Source organism: Dendrobates tinctorius, unplaced genomic scaffold, assembly GCF_039654945.1.
Source record: "Dendrobates tinctorius isolate UK_male_01 unplaced genomic scaffold, ASM3965494v1 ptg000191l, whole genome shotgun sequence".
NCBI classification, from domain to species: Eukaryota; Metazoa; Chordata; class Amphibia; order Anura; family Dendrobatidae; genus Dendrobates; species Dendrobates tinctorius.
The window spans coordinates 8,487,967-8,514,937 of record NW_027361858.1 but is presented as its reverse complement, the minus strand read 5'-3'; the positions used below and the strand labels follow the sequence as shown (position 1 = coordinate 8,514,937).

The 26,971-nt window shown below is 46.7% G+C and overlaps 1 protein-coding gene across 2 annotated transcripts in view; it reads left to right on the top strand.

Annotated features, from left to right (window-relative positions):
* SVEP1 (sushi, von Willebrand factor type A, EGF and pentraxin domain containing 1) overlaps positions 1–26,971 on the top strand; it is a 543,713-nt gene that overhangs the window by 271,044 nt on the left and 245,698 nt on the right. For both annotated transcript variants that reach the window (XM_073552438.1, XM_073552437.1), the window contains exon 17: positions 20,265–20,426. In XM_073552438.1, the coding sequence (XP_073408539.1) occupies positions 20,265–20,426 (162 nt within the window). The remainder of the gene's footprint in view (positions 1–20,264; positions 20,427–26,971) is intronic.

Below are 26,971 nucleotides of genomic sequence, written 5' to 3'. Positions count from 1 at the left end.
AAAGAAAAAGTATAGAGTGCATGGTCAGATTTCTGAACTGTACACCATGTGGTCCCAATAATGAGCTCTGCACTATCATCCGAGCTAAGTAAGAATTATGGGGAAACTTGTACTGGAAGGAGAAGGGATGAAGGGCATGGGTCTACAAGTATCCTTTACAAAATTAACACTGAGTTAAGTGCATAAATCTTAATTCACTGATAGTATTATTTGAGTTGAAGGGGATTCTTCATTAGAGGTGCGAAACATGAAGACTGTGTTACGAACACTCATTAATTTAGTCATCACCCATTGCCCAATACTTAGTATTGTTGGTTATAATACATACACACAGTTTCCCTCCAGTCCTATCATATTAGCACATGCATTACGCTATGCAAAACCTTATCTACTGGCCACCATACTGCAATAGGATATGTTTGCTCTTGCAGTGACTCTTCTGAATCCATCCATTACCTCCATCCTTCACATCTGTTAAGTTTATTTTAATAATCTAAAAAACACAATGTAGTCAGTACGGTATAGTCAGAGTAACAGCAGTAGTTTGGTGAGGGCTCTCCTCCCTATATTGAGCAGGGGACTCGCTCAATGAAGACCATATGCCTTAAGAGCGCATTGGAGAAGATGAGACAACCCATTTAGGCATGGTAAAGTGCATTTATCAGTGATATGATATGACATTGTCAGTAGATCGAACTTTTGAAAGGAGTGATATATTACTTTTTGAACCACATGAACTAGATTTGTGCAGGTAAAGACTCGTGCACATGGCCGTATTTTTTTTGTCTTAATACGATGCAACAAAATATCAGATTGCACCTGGACTAATGTTACTCTATAGGGCCATGTTAGATTTTTTTTCCCTCATTCCAAGTTGTCCCAAGGAAAAAAATCACTGGAAGACTGAGTTTGATCTGATATTTGCACCCACTCGGCCTTGCAAGTCAATAAGTCCGTGGAAATCATCGGACTGAACTTGTATGATATCTGAGTACAGTACACTTTTAACTGACTGACACAATGCAGAAAGCGGAGACATTTTTTTCTCCATCTTCTCCTCATCAGAGAGAATTGGATGACACTGTGATCAAACTCTAATCAGAGTGTAATTAGCAAAATTGAACCAATTCTCTCCAATGAGACAATTTCATTTGTGTGACCGTAGCCAAAAAGACAATAATTCATTTATTTAAAAAGTTACAGAAACCTTGTAGCACATAAATGATTTACAGATCTACACTAATGAATCATGTGTAACAGGGCCCTTGAATTCAGACTAGAGTGGTCTTTTGGAGCTCCTCACGCCTTGGTAAAATGGCTGTATTGTCCAAGATGCAAATAAAATTGTTTATCTAGTATCACTGACTCACTAAAATGATCCGCTGAGGTCTCTCATCATACTCTAAATACTTTCACCACTTTTGACCAGTCTCTAAGTTAGTTCCCTTTTTGGATTATATTAGTGTGATCTGTTGTCAGCTGGTTATGAAGGAAAACTTCATTGGGATGGGCTTTGAATCACTCTTTGAACTTTTTTTTCAGCTACAGAAAGAGCGTGATGTTTTCTTATGTACTTTGTAGTGAAAATTGAATTCAGAATGAAAAATGCCGCTTGTGATGTTGAAACTGCACACAGCTACATTAACATGCCTGTCTTCTGGCCTCATCAATGGAGTTTGAGCTTTCTTTAAAAGAGCAATGTTCTTCAATAATTAGTTGAATAAATAGTATAAGTGGAAAAAAGAAAAACTTTCCTAAAACATATGAAGGATGCATGCTTTAGAAACAGTCTTAGAGGTACCCTACAGAGAACACAATTATTTTTAGTTTTTGGCCAATAAACAGATGAAGGGTCTTTCTTAAAGGCAGTGATTCGGGCAAAGTGAAGCTAGTTCTGACCAAGGTGACAGTTAGTAGGGTGGAACTAGGAAGTCTTGATGTTTCTCTCGGGATATCCTCTGGTCATGGTATGGTTTTCTAGGCCTACCTCGCTTTGGGCATAATGCACACAGCTGAGCTATGTACATGTAACCAGTTGATAAGCAGAGGGAGACCATGAGACTCCATATTCGTGAGTCATAGGAAGTCAGGGGTCTGTAAGCAGGTTGCGGGATTCAGTGACGGACAGGAGGCAGAGCAAGGGTTATCAATTTTTAATGAACACAGAATACTCCATGCAGGGAGGTAAAGGGTTAAACAGGGGAATAAACAGCCTATTTCCAAAAGAATATGCAGAGTTCAAGAATAAAGGATAGGTAACGGTGGTTCCGGTTAATACGGCTAGCCTGCACAATGCTGATGCTCCCAGTAAGGAGCACTCCTCTGCCTGGCTGCTGGATGCATGGCTCCCCTCAGCACAGCGGTCCCTTTGCAGACAGTGGAGGACCCTCTCAATGCTGCCTGTCATGGCGCCGGTGCTCTGTGTGGGTAACTGGGTGCGCCGCTCACCTGACTGCGCGCTGTCCTGGATTGGCGCCAAGCTCTCCTCTGCTGCGCACGGTTTCTGCTTTATATGCCCCCACCCCCCCTCGGTCAGGAGGAAGGTCTGCCACGCTAAAGCTTCCTCCAGGGAACAGGGGATGCAGCCCTAACAGTTCTGGATCTGGCACGCAGGTACCTGCGGTATGGTCGCCCCCCTTACAGGTCCACCATATTTTTTTCTCTATGGCACTATACTACACAGGTAATCTTTATATGTAAGGAACAGGGGCAGAAATACCACTGGTGCAAACTGTGTAACAGCACAGGCTTCCAAAAAGTAAGGGGGCCCACTTCCACCTCCAAATAATGAAAAACTTATTCCTAAAGGGCCCATATACTACTCTTGCACAGATAGGTAAGGTATAATTGCAGGCTGCTTTACTGTATTTAAAGGATATCTATCTTCAGTGATGGGAATTGTGTAATAGTGGATACTTCTTGTAAATGCAAACCCTTTCATAATTTAGTATTTATTAAAATGTCACTCTATTCTTTGATATCAACAAGTTTTTGGTGTTGTTTGCAGCTTATTGCTTATATACCTAGCCACCACTGCTGTATAGCAGAGGTGATCAAAATGATCCGTGCTAAACAAGCTCTTTACAACGAAACTTAAAGTTGGCTGGAAAAGCTTGACGGCACTGTCATTTCCTGATCCCACTGCACCGCCAATCCTGCAGAGGAGAATCTGCCTCATGTAGCAAGATCAGGAGCACAGTTTTCAGGCTAGTGGACCAAACTATAAATCATTCAGGAGCACGAAGCCCCCAGCAATCAGAAAGTCAAGAGGCGGGGGGGGGGGGGGGGGGGCAGTGCTGTAAGAGAAAGGAAAATGACACAAACTCTTTACAAATTATCTCAATAATTGTCTTTTTCTCTCTTTTGCATTAAATATTTGGTATCCTCAAACTTGGCATCAATCAATGAATTGTAAAACCTGTTATTTACAAGGTGTTTTGTATCCTTGTATTATGCTTATACAGTTGTTGGCAGATATAGTAGGAGTTTGCCCCTGGGCTCGCACTGTACTATGGTGTTAGAAATAATTGCTGCTGTTAACAAATTGTCAATCGCAGAACCGTAGAAGTAGGCAAAGGTGAATATTTGTAAATCTCTAGATAGCTAAGGAACATCTGTTCTACCTAATGTGGATATACACTGTAAAATGTATTATTCTGTATGTTCATATGGTTTTATCTTTTATTCAAAACCGACTTTCTTATAGGGTTATATATTAAATTGGAAACATTGCTTTGCAACTTGCTTGTTATTAAAAATCCTCACCATTCTTAACAGTCATTTTTTATGTTATTGTTTACTGCTCGTTGTGTAGCTAACAGCCAGCGCTGCTGTCTATGAGAGGTGAACTGTTTCCTAGGCAAGGAGCGCCGTTCTATAAACTGTCTCCAAATGAGCTTCTAAGGGCTGCTCTGAAGCTTGCTTGATCAATGTTGGTTCCTGATGTGGCCTATGTCAGTGCCCCTTCTCTCCTTCAATGATGCGGAGGCAAAGCTGCTTCTCCTTGCAGTGTTGGAGAACGCCCAGTTCAGGCTATTGGCAAGATGATGATGCCGGTCCGTCTGACTGTCAATCAACCAGGAATGCACCGCTCCCCAGTAAGCTGAAATGTTGGAGAGCAGCGCGTCCAAAAAATGAAAAAAAGAGACAATCCCTTTACATAGAGCTAGTGATCTTTTTTATTTGGTGTTCATTTTATGCTCTTTACCAAGGTAGGATAATAATGCAGAGCAGCCTAAAGATACAGTATACACACATAGAATCCGGGGACCAACACCCCTTTTGGTAAAGACCGTAAATTAGCATAAAACTGAAAAAGACTCATATCGCTGGAAATGGATTTAAAAAGCAAAGAAAAACAGCTGGAAGTGAATCAGAATAAAAACTGGCTACTTTTTTCCTGGTAACAAGTCTCCTTCAAAATTCGCTCTTTCATTGTTCACAGAGGTTCAAAAAGTTTAGCTCAAAAACACAACTCAGGCCCCCCAAACACTTAGGTAGCTGTTAGTCAAATGATGTTTCGATTGATGGTTCTGCTGTTCTCTCCTGACTAGAGATGAGCGAATTTGTTTGGATTTTACCCCCGAATCTGATTTTGCCATATTCAGGCCCTATTCGAACACTATTAGTGCCAAACGTTTATGTTGTGATCGGTTCCAAACATATTCGGTAATTTCTACTCCCATTGACTCTAATGACGTTCAGCTGTGTTCGACAAATATTGCAAAAACAAAATTTGAAACCAATCGTATTCGGAACCAAATTCGTACAAATTCGCTCTTCTCTACTCCTGACTTCTCGATTACACCATAGAACGCAGCTGACCGAACACGCCTCTGACCTTTGTGAGAGAACAAAAGGATTGGCGATCCGAAATTGGACATGCCGGATCCTTCTGTTACCAGATCTCTTGTAGTGGAGGACAGTGGGGAAGCCCCTATAAAATGTTGTCTGTCTGCCAAACCTGTCGATATCGGCAAATGTTAGGGTACCATCACATTTGGCAAAGCACCAGCGATCCTGACCACGATACGACCCGGTCAGGATTGCTGGTGCATCGCTAAATGGTCGCTAGTGAGCTGCCAAACAGGCAGATCTCACCAGCGATCGGCGGTCGTTACTTACCTGTCAGACGCGGCGATGGAGACGTCCTCCCGCCCGCGTCCACACGTCGCTCGTCGGCGCCAGCAGGAAGCGGCCCAGGACGTTCTCGCGCGATCAGTGATAGACAGCGGGGAGCCGGTTGGAGGTAAGTATCACACATGGCTATATCGCTGCTGCATCACAAAATCGGTGACGCTTAAGCGATATCGCTTAGTGTGACGGGGCCTTTAGACTAATATGTATGTGGCTTTAAGGGGCTGTTCACATCTGCATTTTACTGTATATTCTTTTTCTATCTGTTCCTTCCCAATTGCTTTCTCTTCTACTGACTATGCTTTGTTATCTGCAAAACAAGCTTTTACAGCACTATCTTATTCTACATTACAGCACTTTACAGACACTGACCCTGATGGGGCTCACAATCTAGATTCCCTATTAATATGTCTTGGAGTGTGAGAGGAAGCAGGGAACATACAAACTCCTTGCAGTTGTTGTCCTTGGTGGGATTTGAACCCAGGAACCCAGCGCTGCAAAGCGACAGTGCTAACCACTGAGCCACCCTGATGTCTGCGGCAATAGATAACATGAACATAATAGCGATTCACTAGTGACCATCTTGCTTCCTCCATGTTGGTGGGATTTCAGTCAATCACAGTAGTGCGGGTCATTTCCTAATAATTAAATGCCTGCCACTTTTCCTCTCCTCTTGTCTCAGATTCTCAGACATATGAATACATTTCTGTATCACCTTCCTTTAGTCCTAGCATGTATTCTGTGTCTCATTCTTCGTACAGATATTATTTATAGTAAGTGGTGGCCATGACTGAATACCTAATGTGATTCAAGTAATTCTGCTAAGACAATGTTAATGGCATGCATTAGCTGCTTGGAATATTCCGGGCATGTTAGAAATGTGATAATGATCTCAGCCATTGAATCCTACAACAAGAACAATTTTTTTTTTAAGACTAGAAGTTGAAAATGCTGGTATTGCCCTGTAGGTGGCAGTATTTGTATGCAGTAGAATATTTTTGCAGCCATGCTTCAGACAGTAATCAGCTTTTGCACAGACTTGTATGGATGAGGCAGAAGGTTCTGAAAGGTAAACATTAATCAAGCATTTTTAAGAGCACTGTGCTGAATCCTTAAAATAGAATATGAAGTAAGCAAGAATGCAAAATATTCTGCTACTCTTAAGAACAGACATTCACTAATGCGTCCCATATGGAAAGCTGGCCGTGATAAACATGGACTGGGTCGTATTTAATATTTTAGTCAGTAAGGCCGGGATCACACATGCGAGAAACTCGGACGAATCTCCCATGTTAATACCCGGCACTGCCGCTGGCACTCAGGAGCGGAGCGTGCAGCTCCATGTATTGCTATGAGGCCACACGCTCCGATCCGAGTGCCGGCGGCAATGCCGGGTATTAACATGAGAGACTCGGCCATGTTTCTCACATGTGTGATCCCGGCCTAACAGGAGAGCACAAAGCACTGGGAGCTGCCCGGAGTAATATCGGAAAATACATGAGCCATGCTAATTCTTATTCTTCTATCATATTTTGCTTGTATTAAGATATTTAATAAATGTGAGATGCTGAATAATTATAAAGTAGAAGCTCAGCGGTCAGCACTGAAGCCTTGCAGCGCTGGAGTCGTGGGGTCAAATCCCACCAAGGACAACATCTGCATTGAGTTTGTATGTTCTCCCCGTGTTTGTGTGGGTTTCCTCCCATCATGCTCTCTCCCGCATCTGAAATCCACTGCCTTGGAGTAACTCTCGACTTTGCCCTGTCCTTCAAACCTCACGTCCAATCTCTTGCCACCTTCTGTCGCCTCCAACTCAAAAATATTTCCAGAATCCGTCCCTTCCTCAGTCCTCAATCTACTAAAACTCTTGTACATGCCCTCATCATCTCCCGCCTTGACTACTGCAACACCCTCCTCTGTGGCCTCCCTGCTAACTCTCTTGCACCACTCCAGTCTGTCCTCAAATCTGCTGCCCGACTAATCCACCTCTCTCCTCGCTACTCCCATCTCTCCCCTCTGCAAATCCCTCCATTGGCTCCCAATTCCCCAACGAATCTAGTTCAAACTTCTAACACCGACCTACAAAGCCATCCACAACCTTTCCCCTCCCTATATCTCTGATCTAATCTCCCAATATTTTCCCTCACGTACTCTTCAATCCTCCCAAGACCTCCTACTCTTCTCTACACTTATTTGTTCCTCACACAACCGCCTCCAAGATTTCTCCCGAATATCCCCTATCCTCTGGAATGCCATGCCTCAACACGTCTGATTATCCACCACCCTCAGATCCTTCAAGTGGAACCTGAAAACACATGTTCTCAGGAAAGCTTACAGCCTGCAATAACCATTCTGCCACCTCACCACCGCCTAAGCTACTGCCTCATCACCACCAGAGCTGCTGCACCCCTGACCTTCTGTCTCTTCCCCGCTATCCTGTAGAATGTAAGTCCGCAAGGACAGGGTCCTCTCCCCTCTTTACCAGTCTGTCATTGTAAATTTGCTTACTGTTAATGACATCTATAACTTTGTATGTAACCCCCTTCTCATGTACAGCACCATTTAATTAATGGCGTTATATAAATAAATAATAATAATAACATACCAAAGACATACTGATAGGGAATTTAGATTGTGATCACAATGAAGACAGTGCCGATAATGTCTGTAAAGCTCTCTGGAATTAATGGCGCTATATGAGCAAAATAAATAAATAAACTACAGTGGTATAATATATGAGCAAAAGAGGAGAAAAACGGAATCCAATTCTATCATAAACAGTGCAAAATTGTATTAAAGGCAAATACAGAAACAGGACAGTGAAAATAGTAAAATGGACAATGAGTTACTGACCCGGAACCAAATTGACAAAACAGACCAGCAGCCATATGGTAAGTATTTAGTCACTGAGATCACTCAAAATGATTTGTGCAAATATGAACTGCTTATAAATAATATTAACAAGTCTCCTGCTAAGGATGGTCTATCCTATAATGCGTTGCACTGTGCCCAAAATAGTAATATACTATACAATAAATAATTGATGCTGCAGTGGAGAGTGTAAAGGGGCCTTTACACATAGTGATATCGCTAGCGATATTGCTAAAGCGTCATTGATTTTGTGACGCAGCAGCGATATCGCTCTGTGTGATACTTACCTCCGACCGGCTCCCCCACTGTCTGTCGCTGATCGCGCGAGATCGTCCACGTCTATTTCTTGTCCGGCGCTTCCTGCTGGGCTTCCTGCTGACACCGACGAGCGACGCGTGGATGCGGGCGGGAGGACGTCAGTATCGCCGCGTCTGAAAGGTAAGTAACGACCGCTGCTGTGTCGCTACATCGCTGTGAGATCTGCCTGTGTGGCAGCTCACTAGCAACCATTTAGCGATGCACCAGAGATCCTGACCGGGTCGTATCGTTGTTGGGATCGCTGGTGCATCGCTAAATGTAAAGGGGCCTTTACTCCCATCAACTAGAAGGTCTGGTGATTGACACGGTTTCCTGTGAAACATATATGTCGGCTGGAGTAAATAAATTCCACCACAGAATCAATGTCAATACTATACAATCTCTAGGACAGGTGCAGAGCAATCAAGGCAGAAGACAACTGAAAAAACATGTTACCCACATATTGCACAATGCCCATGAGAATAAGAAAAGAGAGTGGTCACGGTGAACATACCCATCATGTCCTCATACGCTGCAGGCGCCGGCTTGTGTGCCGTCTCTATCCATTGAGATTTTATGAGGCATTATTTTTCTACTTACTACAATGGATTAACAATGTTTCTTTGGAGTTTTTTCTTTATAGTGGTATAATATATACTGCAGAGGGACACTATTCATGTGCCAGAAGTCTAGTAACTAAATTGGGTATTCAGCATAGGGAGTCGAAGGTGCTCTTCACTACTTTAAAAGTTAACTCTAATTGGCCTTCTGTGCAAAAAAATTAAAACAAATATTATGCTGATATATTGGACTGGCACTGCTGCTCCTCAGCACTTGGTATTTTGTTCCCTGCCATTTCTCACATCAACATCTGACGGTGGTGCCATTTGACCTCTGCAGCCAGTCAGCGGCCTCTGTTCCGCAGCACTCTACAGCATATTCCATCCAAGCAGGAAGAAACAACTTTCTTCCTGTTCAGACAGAATGCAGAATATGAAGGTCACATAATGTCCCACCAGCCACCCACCGGATGCTGATATGAGGAGACCGGTGGTGGACACAGTCCCAAGTGTGGAGAGGAAAGCCTGTCCAATACATGATTATAGGTTTGTTTAATTACTACAATATCCAAGCCCCTTAAAGGGGTTTTCCACTACTATTTGACCCCTTTCATTTGTCCTAACTCTTCTTAACAATTGTCTTTCTAAAATATTTTCATTACCTGCTTTTATGAGCAAACTGTATCTCGGTGTGGGTCACATAACTCTTTCTTGTCATGTAGGCAATGCTTCCTGTCAGTTATCTTCGATCTAGACACTGGAGTCAGACAGAATGAGAAGAGCACATCACTGATGTCCACCATCCTGTCACGCTCGCGCCTTGGCTGACTGGCGCAAGCTGGGGGGTTGTGGCCCCACTGTGCCACAAACCAGACTACCCTGGAAGGGGCGTGACTATGACAGCTACCTTGGTCATCGCTGGAGCCTCTGATGGCGAGGTCAGGCTTGTGCGGCAGGTAGCTGCCGGGTGCCACTCCAGGGTGGTGTCTGGCTGTGGCTGCTGATCCCACTCGGGGACAAGTCACTTGGACAGGTGTGACTGACAGGCAGGCTGAGACACAGGGCAAACAGGCACGGCTGAGACACAGGGCAAGCAGGCACAGCTTGGAGACACAGGGCAGGCTGGTACAGACGAGACACAGAGCAGGTGGGCACGGCTTGAGACACAGGGCAGGTGGGCACGGCTTGAGACACAGGGCAGGCGGGCACGGCTTGAGACACAGGGCAGGCAGGTGTGGTGTATGAAGGAACAGGTAGGGACCTGTTCACACAGCTGGAACGGGTACTGATACAGGAAGGAAGGCGTGGAATATGAAGGAACAGGTTTGGACCTGTTCACACAACGGGTACGGATATAGGCAGGAAGGAGTGGAATATGAAGGAACAGGTTTTGGACCTGTTCACACAGGAGGTGCAGGTATGGATACAGTCAGGAGTGAGGAGTAGGCAGAGCCGCAGGAGTGCGGAGTAGGCAGAGCCGCAGGAGTGCGGAGTAGGCAGAGCTGAACCACAAAGTCTGTGGAGAGAAGCTGCAGCAAGAAGGCAAGAAGTTCTGCAGCAGCAGAGAAGACAGAGCTGCAAGGCTGCAGAGGCACAGACAGAGCTGGAAGGCTGCAGAGGCACAGACAGAGCTGCAAGGCTGCAGAGGCACAGACAGGGAGGACACAAGGAAAGACACAGCAGGGAAGGAAGCCAAAGACAAGGAGACTGACAGACAGAGGTAAGATGGAGTTCAGACAGAGAAGCAGTACAAGACAAGGTACAGGGACTGAAGGATACAGGGACCAGTAAATTCTGCCTCCTGGAGGGCTAACAGAGAAGTACCAGGCAAGTACTCAGACAAGGCTAGGACAAGACAGGGACCAGGATATAAGCCTCCTGGCGAGCACTCAGAGTGTACAAGAAAAGCTAGGTGTAAAGCCTCTCAAGGAAGGCAAGACAAAGACCAGGGCTTGGCTTCCTCAGTAGCAAGGAACTAACTGAGTAGAGACATTGCACAGGCAAGGGTTAGTGGGTGTGGTGACCCTATATAGTAAAGGGCTCCAGGTGATTGGTCGGGGACACCTTAGACCGGTGCACCCCGACTGCATAAGAAGCAGAGAGTTCAGGCGCCGCCCCCCTATACACAGTCAGGAAACATGTAGAGAGAAAGCAGGAAAACATGAGGCATAGCGCATGTGTGGCGCCCCTGAGGCTCAGTCGCCACAGAGGTACTGCACCTCCTCCTGAGGTGTGGTATCCCACCATCCAGGTAAGGTGGAAACTCCTGACCACGCTCCAACACCTGCACCCCACACCACAAAGTAGTGTAGCAAAGCACCTTTGGTGGCTCCCTGCTTGGAGTATAGCAAAGCACCCATTGGTGGCTCCCTGCTTGGAACACGAAACGTGCTGGGAGGTGGGTGGAGTTAGATTACATTAAAAGGAGCGGGAAGAGTTTAGGATGAGAGGTCAGTTGGTTAGAGAGTTGGAGAGAAGAAGAGAGAGGGATAGATGGATGGAAGTGCTGCAGCAGATCCCAGTGACCTGGGTCTGCTGGCACGGAAAAGAGAGAGAGAGAGAGCAACATAGACTGAAAGCCTGATTCTCCATAGAAAGATTAGTACGGAACCTGAGGAGTAAAAGGGAACAGAGGACGTGGGTTAGAAGAGAACCCTTCCTAGAAGTTCCAAGCGCAAGGCCCGGGCCCGTTCCCGAGGTTGTATGGATACTAATGGTCCTGCAGCAGACACCGGAGGAATAGAAGTAGTGACCACTTTATTCCCACACAAGGCTTGGGGGCATAACAGCAACTGGATAGTGAGCCGGGACTTAGTAGCAAGAAGTCCCTGAAGCAGGCTACAGCTGTCTGCCATACAAGTAGTGTTCACAAGAACATTGGACAGGAGGAACTCCAGTGTAACTCAGTACTAGTAGTACTTCATTTAAAGGCGCTATAAGAGGAAACGTTCAGAAAGGCACATGTTGGCGGAGTGTTGGAAGGGAGTATTCCATCTGGCCTGGAGGTTGACTGAGTCCCTGACCCGGAGGACACGGCACGGAGGCAGGCACCTGTTTGTAGAACAGACTGTGAGTAAAGCTTTGGAACTACATGCCCTGGTGTCCTCCACTTATTCCCTGCGCCATCCCGCCTAGCACAGCCACAACCTCTGTGCCTGACACTGCACCATCTAAGTATCACTTCACCTAGTGTCACTTCACCTACACTGCCCTGGGACTCCAGCCCTGCCTGTGGAGGGCTATAACATCACTGCTGCACCACACCATCTGTCCCAGAGGATCTGTCTGCAGCGTCGGCTTACATCTTCATTGCCGAACACCACAGGTGGCGTCACAAATCACTTATAAACTTTCATCACTATAAGCACACTGCAACGACCCCCCTTTTACAATGGGCGCCCAGGGCCACGGGCCGGGTCCCAGCTGCCGTGACATCTCCCATTGGAGCTCATCGGGCCCGGTACCGAGTACCCCACAGCCCTGGGTGTGAGGGCGACCCACATGGAGCTGGCAGCAGACAAAAATCACCGCATGACCTGGAGCAGTGAGTAAGTTGGTGTGCGGGGATGGGAGACCATGCAGTGATGCCAGCAGGGTTGTTACACATCCTGGCCCCTACCCTGTAATAATGTCCCATGTCCTAGCCACCATCCTGTAATTATGTTTCCCTACCTTGGCCCCATCCTATAATAATCCCCCCATCCTGTAATAATGTCCCCCGTCCTGTAATAATGTCCCCCATCCATGCCTACGTCTTCAATATTGTTCTCGGTCCTGGCACTCTTTCATTCAAATTGAAAAAAAGATTCTTTTTACCTGTCCCCACTCCTACAATGAGCAGTGTCCTCTGCTTGGTCCATAGCTGGCACAAGTGTTCGGACTGGCCCACAGGGGAATAGGACAATTCTCTGGTAGGCCCCTGTGAAGTAGTACTGATGAGCACTGCTACTGCACTTGATTTACTCTTTACAGAAAAAGATATTATCTAATCATTCGGTAAACAAGCTATTCAAATTAATATTACAAAAAAGCAAAAGTAAATTTTCGTACTAGGGTCAGGTCATTTTTGCAAATGTAGCTGAACAGTGGGCCCCAAGAGTCAATGTTATTGGTGGGTCTTTGTCAATCCAGTCCGACACTGTGTGGGGTGGTGTATACCAGCGACATCATGCGCAACCCCCAAGTAGCATGACAACATCAACTACCAGTGGCTTGTATCAGTTTTTCAGCTCATGGAGCCAGAGGTATCTGAGGACACACATTCAGCTGAACCAGGTGCTTGTGTCAGTGGGCCCTCTTCCTCAATGGGCCTGAGCATGGTCGTGTGACCCATACCAACATGTGCTCATAGAAGCATTGAAGATAATGAAGGTATATTGGAAAAGGGTTTGTTAAGAAGAGGTAGGACAAATGAAAGGGATCAAAAAATGGTGGAAAACCCCTTTAGAGGAGTGTTGTGAGTTTCAGCAAAAATTCTGCAGGCGCTCTGGGTGGCCACATGCGATTTGCATAATTGAGGTCATGTGACTAGCAACTTTTCCTGCTTCTCAGAACATAGACAGCATGCAACTGCAACTATGCAAATTGCAAACTTGAGGTCACATGGCTGCCCACTCAAGCAGGCAACAGAGGGCAACCCTGACACTTTGTGCATTGCACACTGTCAGGATTCTATAATTTGCTGTCACATAGAGTGAGTACAGAAATTTACCTGAAGCCTAGAAAACTCCTTTAAAGTTAAACGCCTTTAATAATGACAGGTGGAAGGAAAAAGATTAATATAGGCAATTAAAACACTAAACAATAAAATGTAAGCTACCATAATAAATTTTGCACAAACTAAAGATACAGTGCAACTGTGAGAATTATATTTGGAGAGGCAGATCTCTAATTGGCAAATGGCAATGTAGGATGACATATTGCGCTATTTTTTTTTTTTTAGCAAACTTTAGAATTTTTTTTCTCCACTTAGATAAAAAAAGAACCCAGACATGTTTGTTGCCTATGAACGCGTAATGACCTGGAGAATCATAATGGTCGGTCAGTTTTAGCATTTAGTGAACCTAGTAAAAAAGAAAAACAAAAAAGAGTGTAGGATTGCATTTGTGTGTGTATATACACTCACTGGCCACTTTATTAGGTACACCTGTCCAACTGTGTGTTAAGACTTAATTTCTAATCAGCCAATCACATGGCGGCAACTCAGTGCATTTAGGCATGTAGACATGGTCAAGACAATCTCCTGCAGTTCAAACCGAGCATCAGTATGGGGAAGAAAGGTGATTTGAGTGCCTTTGAACGTGGCATGATTGTTGGTGCCAGAAGGGCTGGTCTGAGTATTTCAGAAACTGCTGATCTACTGGGATTTTCACGCACAACCATCTCTAGGGTTTACAGAGAATGGTCCGAAAAAGAAAAAAAATCCAGTGAGCGGCAGTTCTGTGGCCGGAAATGCCTTGTTGATGCCAGAGGTCAGAGGAGAATGGGCATACTGGTTCGAGCTGATAGAAAGGCAACAGTGACTCAAATTGCCACCCGTTACAACCAAGGTAGGCAGAAGAGCATCTCTGAACGCACAGTGCGTCGAACTTTGAGGCAGATGGGCTACAGCAGCAGAAGACCACACTGGGTACCACTCCTCTCAGCTAAGAACAGGCATCTGATGGCTACTTTCAGCAGGATAATGCGCCATGTCATAAAGCTCGAATCATCTCAGATTGGTTTCTTGAACATGACAATGAGTTCACTGTACTCAAATGGCCTCCTCAGTCACCAGATCTCAATCCAAAAGAGCATCTTTGGGATGTGGTGGAACGGGAGATTCGCATCAGGGATGTGCAGCCGACAAATCTGCGCCAACTGTGTGATGCCATCATGTCAATATGGTCCAAAATCTCTGAGGAATGCTTCCAGCACCTTGTTGAATCTCTGCCACGAAGAATTGAGGCAGTTCTGAAGGCAAAAGGGGGTCCAACCCGTTACTAGCATGGTGTACCTAATAAAGTGGCCAGTGAGTGTATATGCATGTACAATACATACAGTATATAGTATGTGTGTCTGTGAATATTATATATGTATACTGCATGTGTGCAGTACATTGTGAAATATATGTATAAAGTGTATAGATATGTAAGCATACTGTATATCAGGGGTCTCAAACTCGGCAGCGTAAATGGGCAGCACATAAAAAAAAATTTAAGCTGGCGGGTCGCATTCCTTTCAAACTTAATACAGTCACAATTGATAGCGGTATCTAAGGGGTTAAACGGCCTCGATCGGTGCTAATACCGATCGTGGGCATTCAAATAGGTTGTCAGCTGCGATGTACAGCTTACCTCAGCGGATGATAGTGTCGGCTCTGCATGTGAAACGGCGCTATCATCTCGCTGTACACACACAGCCACAGTCACCTGCAAAATCCAGCAATGGGGGGAAAGTCACGCCTCCGCTCTCTGCCATTACACAGCGCCAGAGAGATGTCATCACGCAGGGCCACAGCCACTACGGAGCGGCGCACTCCTCTCTTCTAGCGTGAGCAGTGGCGTAACTACAGTTATGGGCCCTGGTGCGAACTTTCAAATGGGGCCCACCCCATGCCAAAATACACACACATCTCCCCTCAGCACACCTTGTACACACGCAGCTCTGCTCCATACATCTCGTACACACATGGCTCTGCACACCTCGTACATGCACGGCTCCGCTCCCTCCACATCATACACACACGGCTCCGCTCCGTACACCTCCTACACATGCGGCTCCCTCCGTACACCTCGTACACACATGGCTCTGCTCCATACACATTGTACACACGTGGCTCCGTGCACCTCATACACACACGGCTCCGCTCCTTACACCTCGCACACACGCGGCTCCGCTCCGTACACCTCGTACACGCGCGGCTCCGATCCGTACACCTCGTACACGCGTGGCTCCTCTCCGTACACCTCGTACACACGCGGCTCTGCTCCGTACACCTCGTACATACACGGCTCTGTTCCTTACACATCATACACACACAGCTCCGCTCCGTACATCTCATCTCGTACACGCACGGCTCCGCTCCGTACACATCATACACACACGGCTCCGCTCCATAACCTCATACACACGCAGCTCCACTCCGTACACATCGTACACACGCGGCTCCGCTCCGTACACCTCGTACACGCACGACTCCGCTCCATACACATCATACACACACAGCTCCGCTCCGTACACCTCGTACACATGTGGCTCTGCACACCTCGTACACGCACGGCTCCACTCCATACACATCATACACACACGGCTCCGCTCCGTACACCTCGTACACACATGGCTCTGCTCCGTACACCTCGTACACACATGGCTCTGCTCCATACACATTGTACACACGCGGCTCTGCTCCGTACACATTGTACACACGCAGCTCCACTCCGTGCACCTCGTACACACATGGCTCCGCTCCTTACACCTCGTACACAAGCGGCTCCTCTCCGTACACCTCGAACACGCGCGGCTCCTCTCCGTACACATCGTACATGCGCCGCTCCTCTCTGTACACCTCGTACATGCTCGGCTCCTCTCCGTACACCTCGTACACACGCAGCTCCGCTCCTTACACCTCGTACACACATGGCTCCGCTCCGTACACCTTGTACACATACGGCTCCGCTCCATACACATCGTACACACACGGCTCCACTCCGTACACCTCGTACACACGGGGCTCGCTCCGTACACCTCGTACACACACGGCTCCACTCCGTACACCTCGTACACATGCGGCTCCGCTCCTTACACCTCGTACACACACGGCTCTGCTCCGTACACCTCGTACACACACGGCTCCGCTCTCTACACCTCGTACACAGACGGCTCCACTCCGTACACCTCGTACACACACGGCTCCACTCCGTACACCTCGTACACACGGGGCTCCGCTCCGTACACCTCGTACACACACGGCTCCGCTCCATACACCTCGTACACTCACGGCTCCGTACACCTTGTACACACACAGTTCCGCTCCGTACACCTTGTACACACACGGCTCCGCTCCGTACACCTCGTACACACACGGCTACGCTCCGTACACCTCGTACAGACACGGCTCCGCTCTGTACACCTTGTACACACACGGCTCCGCTCCATACACCTCGTACACACGCAGCTCCCCTCCGTACACCTCGTATACACGTGGCTCCGCTCCGTACACCTCGTACACATGTGGCTCCGCTCCGTACACCTCAGTCTTCGTACACACACGGCTCCGCTCCATACGCCTCGTACACATATGGCTCCTCTCTGTACACCTCATACACACACAGATCTGCTACATCCACCATGTAAACCCCTCCTGACCCCACAAAGAAACTTACTCAGCACCATGACAACCAGTACAAAGACAGCAGCATCCTGCATACACTGAGGCCCCAGATCATGTGACCCCCTGACGCCTCCCCCTCCTGTGACCTAATCACAGGTCCTGTGCACACAGGCATCGCGCGCTCCTGGATGGCTGCGTGCCTTTCCCATTCTATCTGCGTCAGGAGGTGAGACATGTGGTGCACTGCGGGCCGCAGATGACTGCCTCAGGGGCCGCGTGTTTGAGACCTCTGCTGTATATACTGAATGTTTCTGTGTGTATATACCTTATATTTGTCCTTAGACACACTGTATGTGACTGTATATACAGTATATACTATATGTTTCTATATTTATAAAGTATATATGATGTGTGTACATGTATAGTATATATCTGTGTATATGTGATGCATATATAGTTCTGCAACTGTAGTGTCGCCATAATAGGGATCAGCAGTTTATGTCTAATGCCTGTGTCTTACATTAGGGCCTGTTCACACTTTCTTTACTGCTTCCGGTGCGTTCTGCCTGAATCCTGTATAGAGTCATAGATTGCAATGATAGGAATGGAGTTCACATGAATTCCACATGTGATGGTTTTTTTTCTGAACGTGTCTGTTTGTTCCAACAGCAACAGAAAAGTGGACACTTTTAGATGAAAAAACAGAAACAGACTCTGAGGGTAGGTGCACATGATCAGCAATCGCTGCGGGTTGGACGCTGTGTACTTGTGCAGCTTCCAGATGTTACAGCATAGCGGATGGGATCTCAAGAAATCCTATGCCCTCTGTGTCCACAGACGCCCACGGCTCACCCGCAGAGAGGGACATGCGGCGCATCTTTCCAGATCCCAACATGTATATTTATCTTGCAGAGATGCGATAAATCTCATCCATACAATGTATTGGACGCAGTGAATCCGCACGGTTCAGTGATCACATGTGGAGTCACCTGCGTTCAATAGCCGGCAGCGGACATGTGCTGCGTCCAAAGTGCTGCCAATTCCTGATCGTGTGCACCTGGCCTAAGAAAATAAATCAGTCAATTTCAGAAAAAAAACCCAAAATCATTTGATCTCTGCTTATGTCAGTGCCGTCTGTGGCCCCGTCAGGGATTGATGTGAATCCTATTTTAGAGAGATTCAGGCTGAGCATCTGGACGCACTGCAGAAGCGCAGTGTGAGCAGGGCTTAATATCCTATTGTGTGGAATAGTGCAGTCTACTATACTATTCCGCAATGTCCCAGTGCAGCAGCCAGACATGGACACAGGCCAGTCACGGACAGCAGCCAGACATGGACGCCGGCCAGACACCGAAGCCGGCTAGACACGGACAGCGGCATTTAACGCGCACTTTCGGCCATCCATCGGGCCGGAAATGTGCGCACCGCTAACCCCTGTCATGTGATCGGGGGTCATCAATTTGTCGGCATAGTAACCAGAGGTCTCCTTGAGACCATTATGGCTGTTGATGCCGGATTGCTATGAGCGCCACCCTGTGGTCGGCACTCATAACAGTGCAGTAGTTCTGCTACACAGAAGCGATCTGAGCATTGCCTCTATGTAGCAAAACCGATCAAGTTGTGGCGGGTTCTAGCCTCCCACAGAGGCTATTGAAGCATGCCAAAAGTTAAAGAAAAATAGTTTTAAAAATATAAAAAAAATTAAAAAATATAAAAGTTTAAATCACCCCTCCCTCACCCCATTCAAAATAAAACAGTAAAAAAAAAATCACACATACACATATTAGGTATTGCCGCATTAAGAATCGCCCGATCTATCAATTAAAAAAAAGGATTAACCTGATTGCTAAATAGTCTAGCGAGAAAAAAAGCAAAACACCAGAATTATAGCAGAGGCAACAAAGGAGTGGCTCAACAAGACAATGACCCTAATCACACAGCTAAAATAACAAAGGAGTGGCTTCAGAACAACTCTGTGACCATTCTTGACTGGCCCAGCCAGAGCCCTGACCTGAACCCAATTGAGCATCTCTGGAGAGACCTGAAAATGGCTGTCCACCAACGTTCACCATCCAACCTGACAGAACTGGAGAGGTTCTGTAAGGAAGAATGGCAGAGGATCCCCAAATCCAGGTGTGAAAAACCTGTTACATCATTCCCAAGAAGACTCATGGCTGCACTGGCTCAAAAGGGTGCTCCTACTCAATACTGAGCAAAGGGTCTGAATGCTTTCTGTACCCACTATATATATATATATACAGTATATTTGTATATGTATATACATATATATATATATATATATATATATATATTTATCTATCATACCTATCTGTCTGTCTAGTCTGGCTTGAGATATTGTGATAGGGTCATCAATGGGAGAATTTCCAAGAGTCCTTTATTGCCTGTCAGAAGTACAAGGAACTGACTTACTCAGATTGCAAATGCTCTAAATGCAAATGTGAAGTCTCTGCTAAATTCCTTTGAATCAAAATGGATATTGAAAAAATAGAAAAACTTTCTATTACAAATTATATCAGTGTTTGAACCATTTTTACATGTGCTACGCTTGGCCAAATATTAGACATCGTTCGCTTCTTGTTTGTGTGACTTTTTCAGGTTGACTTTGCCAAATGACACTCTCGCGCAATTTCACAACAATTGTATCATAATTCTTATTCCCATCTGTAGTTCATAGAGAAAAAAAAATCAATATGTAATCAGGTTTATTTATTAAATGTTATAATAAGGCTTGAAAAGATATAAAGAAGCTGAACATCTGTCTTTTAGAATGTGTTGATCAATGAAGAGTGCTGAACTCTGGAGTTACATTATAGGATTAAGATAAATCAGAGGTAATCTTCTTAACTTTGCACTTTTTCATCAACTGATCGTAACTTTCCAGTAGATAGACAGCTCTTATTTAGCTATAAGATCATGCTGTATAACACACCGTGAATTTCTCCGTGTGATTAGTAGGGACAGGATCGGTATGAGTGCCATTTGGTGGCCCTGAGCTTCTACTGTATTGGCATTGCGGTTTGGTAGCTGAGCGATGTAGATAAAACTCTCGTGTTTGTATGATTTCACAGTTAACTGCCCCAAGGGGACGTTTTATTCCCTGGAACACAACACATGTGACAGCTGCTGGATTGGCTCATACCAAAACGAAGAAGGCCAAATGGATTGTAAAAGCTGCCCTACTGGTACTTACACCGAATACCTGCATTCAAAGCGTATATCTGAATGCAAAGGTAGGTACTGTGTCCCCTGCCGGCTGGCATTACTGCTTTCAGATATCGGTATGTGTCTTACCTGCCCAAATATTTTGATTACTGGATTATTTGAAAATATTCTGGTGTGCCAATTGTAATTTCATCTTATGTATTGGATACAATTTATGGATTATTGGTTCTTGTGACCCATTAGGAAGGGGGATCAGTTTGGGCTTTATGGTCACCATAGTAGAGGCAGTAACTATTGCTTGTGACCTCCCTCTGGTATTTCATTTATCTGGTCAGTGTTAAATACAATTCTGCGGGAGTGGTCACAGAAAGTTTTCTTCAATAATAACTTATGTAAACCAAACATTTATATTGATTGCACTATGATATTATCCATCCTTTGCCCCGTGCAAAAATAGGGAGAAAAAAGGGCACAATATACATTCCCGACATTAATCCATGCTACTTATAGAGTAAATACATTTTCCCATGGTTACATATTAGTTTTCTGACCTAGCGGAATATCCAGAGTTCCTTTTTAAAGGGAACCAGTCAATTCGTTTTTCAGCTATAAGCTGCGGCCACTGCCTTTCAGGGCTTATCTACAGCATTCCTTATGGGTGTTGCATGTCCAGATCCAGCGCCTCCCATCTTCTTTCGAAGCCGCCTTGCTGCTTGCTACATCGCTCCGGGGCCATAGCGCTTCTGTGCAGGTGTACTTCTCTGCCCTGTTGAGGGCAGAGCAAAGTACTACAGTGCGCAGGCGCTGGGCTTCTCTGACCTTTCTCGGCACCTGCACACTGCAGTACTTTGCTCTGCCCTCAACAGGGCAGAGAATTACTCCTGCGCAGAAGCGCTGTGGCCCCGGAGCGATGAAGCAAGCATCAAGGCGGCTTCGAAAGAAGATGGGAGACGCTGGACCCGGACTTGCGACACCCATTGGACCTGGACCGCACTGGACCACCCCTGGGAGTGTATAATAAAACTTGTTTGTCTTTTCTTTCAGGTTTGATCAGGCGCTTATGGGTCACCCTCCCAGGGCTGTGGGGTACTCGGTACCGGGCCGGTCTCTCAGAGGGAGGTGTCACAGCAGCGGTGACCCGGTCCGTGGCCCTGGGCACCCATGTAAAAGGGGGTTTGAGTGATGAAATAAAGTTTATGAGTGATTCGTGACACCACCTGTGGTGTTCGGCAAAGGAGGTGTTAAGCCGACGCTGCAGACAGATCTTCTGGGACAAATGGTTGGGTGCAGCAGTGATGTTATAGCCCTCCACAGGCAGGGCTGTAGTCCCAGGGCAGAGTAGATGAAGAGGATAGGTGTTGAGGAAGAGGGTGCAGTGTCTGGCACAGAGATGTAGCAGTGCTGAAGAAGTTGCAGGAAGAAGGCAAGGACACATCAAAGTGTAGTTTCTTTACCTTTACTTTGTAAGTGCAGTCCAGGGTCCAGATTACAGATGGCACAGATGATTAGCCTGGAAGCAACTTAGGAATCTTTCTCTCAGATGGGTTGTGTAGTCTCCTCTCTAGCGTTTACTTGAGGTACATGCAGTACTGTGTTACACTGAAGTTCCTCCTTCTTCCCTTTTGGATCTACCTCGTATGGCAGACAGCTGTAGACCTCTATTTCTCTTGGCTCACCCGTCGCTGTTGTGCCTCCAAGTCTTAGGTGGGAATGGAGCATTTACTGCTTACTATTCCTCTGGTTTCTGTTGCAGGACCTTCAGTATCCATATAGCCGTGGAGACCAGGCTCCAGATCATGCGCTATCACTGGGAGGGAGCTCTCTATCCTCAGCTCAACTTCCAGCTTCTCTCCACACGTCTACACTAGTTGCCCTCCTCACACTAACTGTCTAATTTCCCCTCCTGGCCCCCAGAGAGAAACTTCCCCTTAGTATTGGTTCAGAGCTCCCTCTGCTGGCCTGGAGTGGGAACCATGTTGCATGACATGGTTAACTGCTAGAGAGACCCTTCATTGCTTCCAAGCCAGACATCACCCTCCCTGGAGGAAGGCAATGCCACTGTGGCGACCATGCTCCTGGGGGCGCCACATTCCTCCTAGTACAATTCAGTACTCCTGGACTGATGAAAAACAACAGGAACACATATAAACAAATATAAATGTACAAAATTTAGAAAAATGAAAAATTACAAAAACCAAAGGCTCCAAAAATAGTCCTGTGATGGTACGTCCATGCATCAACGTCCATGGTCCATTCCTGGGCAAATGGTGAACTATGTACAAAGTTAGTGACCACACACAGTCCTGTGGCCAAAATGTCCATCAAAACAAAACTGGAATATTCAGAAAGAGATTTCTTACAGAGTATCTGTAGGCACAAAACTTGAACAGTTACATATATACATGTTAACACTTACATTACTTTAACTTAGTTATATGCAGAATCTGATGGGTGGTATACCTTGGGTAGTACGGGTAGATCTACGTAACTCTGGTGTGAGTAAACTGGGTAGTATCCTTCTACGGACTCCTAGGCTCACCATGGGTATGACAGATTCACCACTGGCAGGGCGAGGATTCTCTGGCTCCACTGCTGGTGTGGCATCCACTTCTTGAACTTCCTGATTCTCAGAGTTCTCATGAGTCACTTCTTCGTGTACTACCAGTTGGGGAAATGTCAACACTTGCACCACTATGGCATCATTTACTTTAGTCCAATTTGCAGGGAATTCTCCAAGTATAGTGCTGACTTTTTCTTCTATGGGTTGGATGTTATTTTGTTCTTCCATTCTTTCCTTTAGCTGGTCAGGGCACAGTTTCAGATGATCCCTCGATACTGTTGATGAGGTTTCTCCTCCATCCTTTCTGATAAGGCACACCTTGGTGTTGTCAAAGTTTGATGATAAGACAATGTAGGGTTCAGCTTCCCATTGGTCATCCAATTTATGCATCCTCCTTTTCCTCTTTAGAAATTGTTCTCCTGGTGACAAGGGAACTGCAGGTGCATGTTGATTGTAGGTCTTTTCTTGTTTTTGTCTTGCCTGTGCTAGACTCCTGTCTACACACTCTTGTACTCTTCGGTACTGTTGCTGCCGTTCTGTATCCCAGTCAGCATCTGGTGATGTTACCTCAGGTGTAAGGACTCCCATATCCAAATCAATAGGCAGCTTGCCAGGCCTCGCTCTCATTAGGTAGGCTGGAGTGCAGTTGGTGGAATTCACAGGAATGTGATTGTAGAGGTCAACCAGATCTGGCAACTTTTCTGGCCACAGATTCCTCTCTTCCAAAGGCAAGGTCTTCAGTAGATCGATCACCACCTGATTCATCTTTTCACACATGCCATTGGTCTGTGGATGGTACGGTGTTGCCCTTATCTTCTTACAACCATACAAGTTACAGAATTCCTTGAACACTTCTGCCTCAAAGGCTGGACCTTGATCTGTAAGCACTTGCTCAGGATATCCGTGTGGTCGACAAAAGTGCTGTTGGAATGCTCTGACTGCTGTCCTGGCTGTTTGATCCTTGACAGGCACTACTACCAGGAATCTTGAGTAGTGGTCAACGATGGTAAGAGCATAAACATAGCCTGACCAGCTTGGAACCAGCTTCACATGGTCCAGTGCAACCAACTCAAGTAGTTGTTTGGTTATTATTGGCTGCAAAGGAGCTCTCTGGCTGTTACGGTCCTTTCTGCGCAGGTTACATTGTCCACACTGCCGGCACCAATTTTCAAAGGCTTTCCTCATACCAGCCCAGTAGAATCTCTCCCGGAGCAAGGCTTCCAACTTCTTCCATCCGAAGTGTCCAGCTCCATTGTGGTATGCTTCCAAGACCATTGATGCCTCCCTCTTTGGGACTACCACCTGCCAGACCAACTCATGAGTGCGGGCATTGATACTCCTCCGACACAGCTTTCCTTCATAAATGAACAGCCTGCCTCTTTCCTTCCACAACTGCTGGGTTTCTTCAGGAGCATCCGACTCCGGGCGTGAGTCAGCTTGTGACAGTAGCTCCTTCACCAGGCAGACTGCGGGGTCGCTATCTTGGGTTTCTGCCCAGTCATGATGAGGCAATGGGTTTAGGGTAGCCTCTTTCAAGACAGACCGTCTGTTTCTCACTCCTTGGGCACATTGGGCCGCAATTGGCTGGTGGAAGGCAGGTAGCTCAATTTCTTTGAGGGCCTCAGGGTCTTCTCCTGCATCTGGAAGATTAGGCATCCTGGACAGCGCATCAGCATTGGCATTCTTGTGCCCTGCTCGGTACTTGATGGTAAATTCATAGTTAGACAGCCGAGCCATCCATCGCTGCTCCAGTGCACCTAGTTTGGCAGTCTCCAAGTGAGTCAACGGGTTGATGGTAAACTTGGCTGAAGCTAGGTAATGCTTGAATCGTTCAGTCAGAGCCCAGACTATGGCGAAGAACTCCAGCTTGAAGGAACTTTAGTTGTCAGGGTTCTTTTCAGTAGGACGAAGCTTCCTGCTGGCGTAGGAGATCACTCTTTCCTTGCCATTCTGTACCTGTGACAGTACTTCTCCCAGTCCCACATTGCTGGCATCAGTATACAATACAAAGGGCTGGTCATAATCTGGGTAGGCAAGAACTTCATCTCCTGTGAGAGCCATCTTCAGTCGAGTGAAGGACCTCTCCAGTTCCTCATTCCATTCGAATGTAGGACTCTGCTTTCTGGTTTTCTTGGGCTAGCACACCAGAAGATTTTGCATGGGGGTGGCTATCTCAGTGAAGCCCTTGATGAACCTTCGGTAGTAGCCTATCAACCCGAGGAATTGACGTACCTCATGGAGGTTGCTGGGCTTCTGCCAGTCCTGGATAACAGTGACTTTGTCAGGATCTGGTGCCACACCTTCTGCACTCACTACATGACCGAGGTACTGTACCTTGGGCTTCAGGAGGTGGCATTTGGAAGGCTTCACCTTCAGGCAAAAGTTGGACAAGGCTTTAAACACCTCAGCCAGGTGCTTCAGATGGTCTTCGTGCATTTTGGAGAAAACAGTGACATCATCCAGGTACAACAGGAGTGTCTCGAAGTTCTTGTGTCCCAGACAGCACTCCATCAGCTGTTGGAATGTCCCAGGGGCGGTGCAGAGCCCGAACGGCATGTAGTTGAACGCGCAGAGCCCCATTGGTGTGGTGAATGCTGTCTTCTCCTTGTCTGCCTCTGCCACGGGAACCTGCCAATACCCACCAGTGAGATCCAAGGGGGAAAAATAGTTAGCAGTTTTAAGTGCAGCTAATGACTCCTCAATTCTGGGTAATGGGTAGGCATCCTTATGCGTAATGCTGTTAATTTTCCTGTAATCAACACACATTCTCATGGTACCATCTTTCTTTTTCACAAAAAATATTGGGGCTGCCCAGGGGCTACAACTGTCTCTGATCACCCCAGCTTCCATCATTTCCTGCAACATACTATTGGCACATTGATATTGCGTTGGGGGTATAGGTCGGTACCTTTCTTTAATGGGTGGATGATCTCCAGTGGGGATATGGTGTTGAACCCCTTTTGCCTTCCCAAAGTCTAGGGGGTGTTTACTGAATACCCGCTCATACTCCTGGGTCACTCTGTAAACCCCATTCTTTTGGTATGAAGGGGTGGGGTCAGTTCCCACCTGCAGCTGCTGACACCACTCCTCCAGCTACTTTACAGAGCCATTGTCCTCCACCTGGTCGGATGAGACCAAGGGCTCTGCTGCTCGTATGGCGTTGTTGCTGACAGTAAGCAGCTTAGCAACTGTGGCATACCGAGGTACTATGGCCTCCTCCTCCCCACAATTCAAGAGGCGTACAGGTACTCTCCCTTTGCAAACATCAACAACCCCTCTGGCTGTCAGGACAGTGGGCTGGCTGTCAGAGTATACTGGTTCTAGCCAGAGAGTTCTACCTGCTGTCTTTGCATCAGGGCCTTGATCTCCTTCTGCAGGACTCGTTCACTGGAACCAGCAGTCTCAGCCACCTGTTGCAACAAGACAATAACCTCGCAAAGACAATTTTCAATTACATTTGTACCAAGAGTCATCATGGGATTACATTATCGTCAATCAATATCCACAACTATCAGACCTTGAGATTTTAACTCCACCATCCCCACTTTAACAGTAATTTCTTTTCATCCTACTTGTGGTAAAGACTGACCATAACTGGCAACTACTGTGAGTACATCACTTGGGCCACGGGTAAGTTCAGAGTCAGCCCAATACCGCTTGTAGAGGATATAGGGCATAGTGGTCACCTGGGAGCCAGTGTCCAGCAAAGCGTTCATGGGGATGCCGTCAATCACCACTGGAAGGATCGGTCTCCCTCCAACATATTTGCCTCGCCAGTTCTTTGGGCCTTGTGGTCCTACTCCTGGGGGTTGGCCCTCTGCCCCAGGGGTTGCTCATTTAAATGACAGCATCCTGCGATGTGGCCTGCCTTGTGGCAGTGACGACAGATGGGACATCCGTCCTGGTCATAGCGATCGTTATTTCTCCCTCGGAGTGGCGGGGTCATCTTCGTCCGGAGCCACGGGACATCCTCTGGACTGGAAGCAAGCTGGATCTTCTCCTTGGAGGACACCTGCAGGGACTGCACAGTTTTAGCAAGTGCAGCCATGCCCT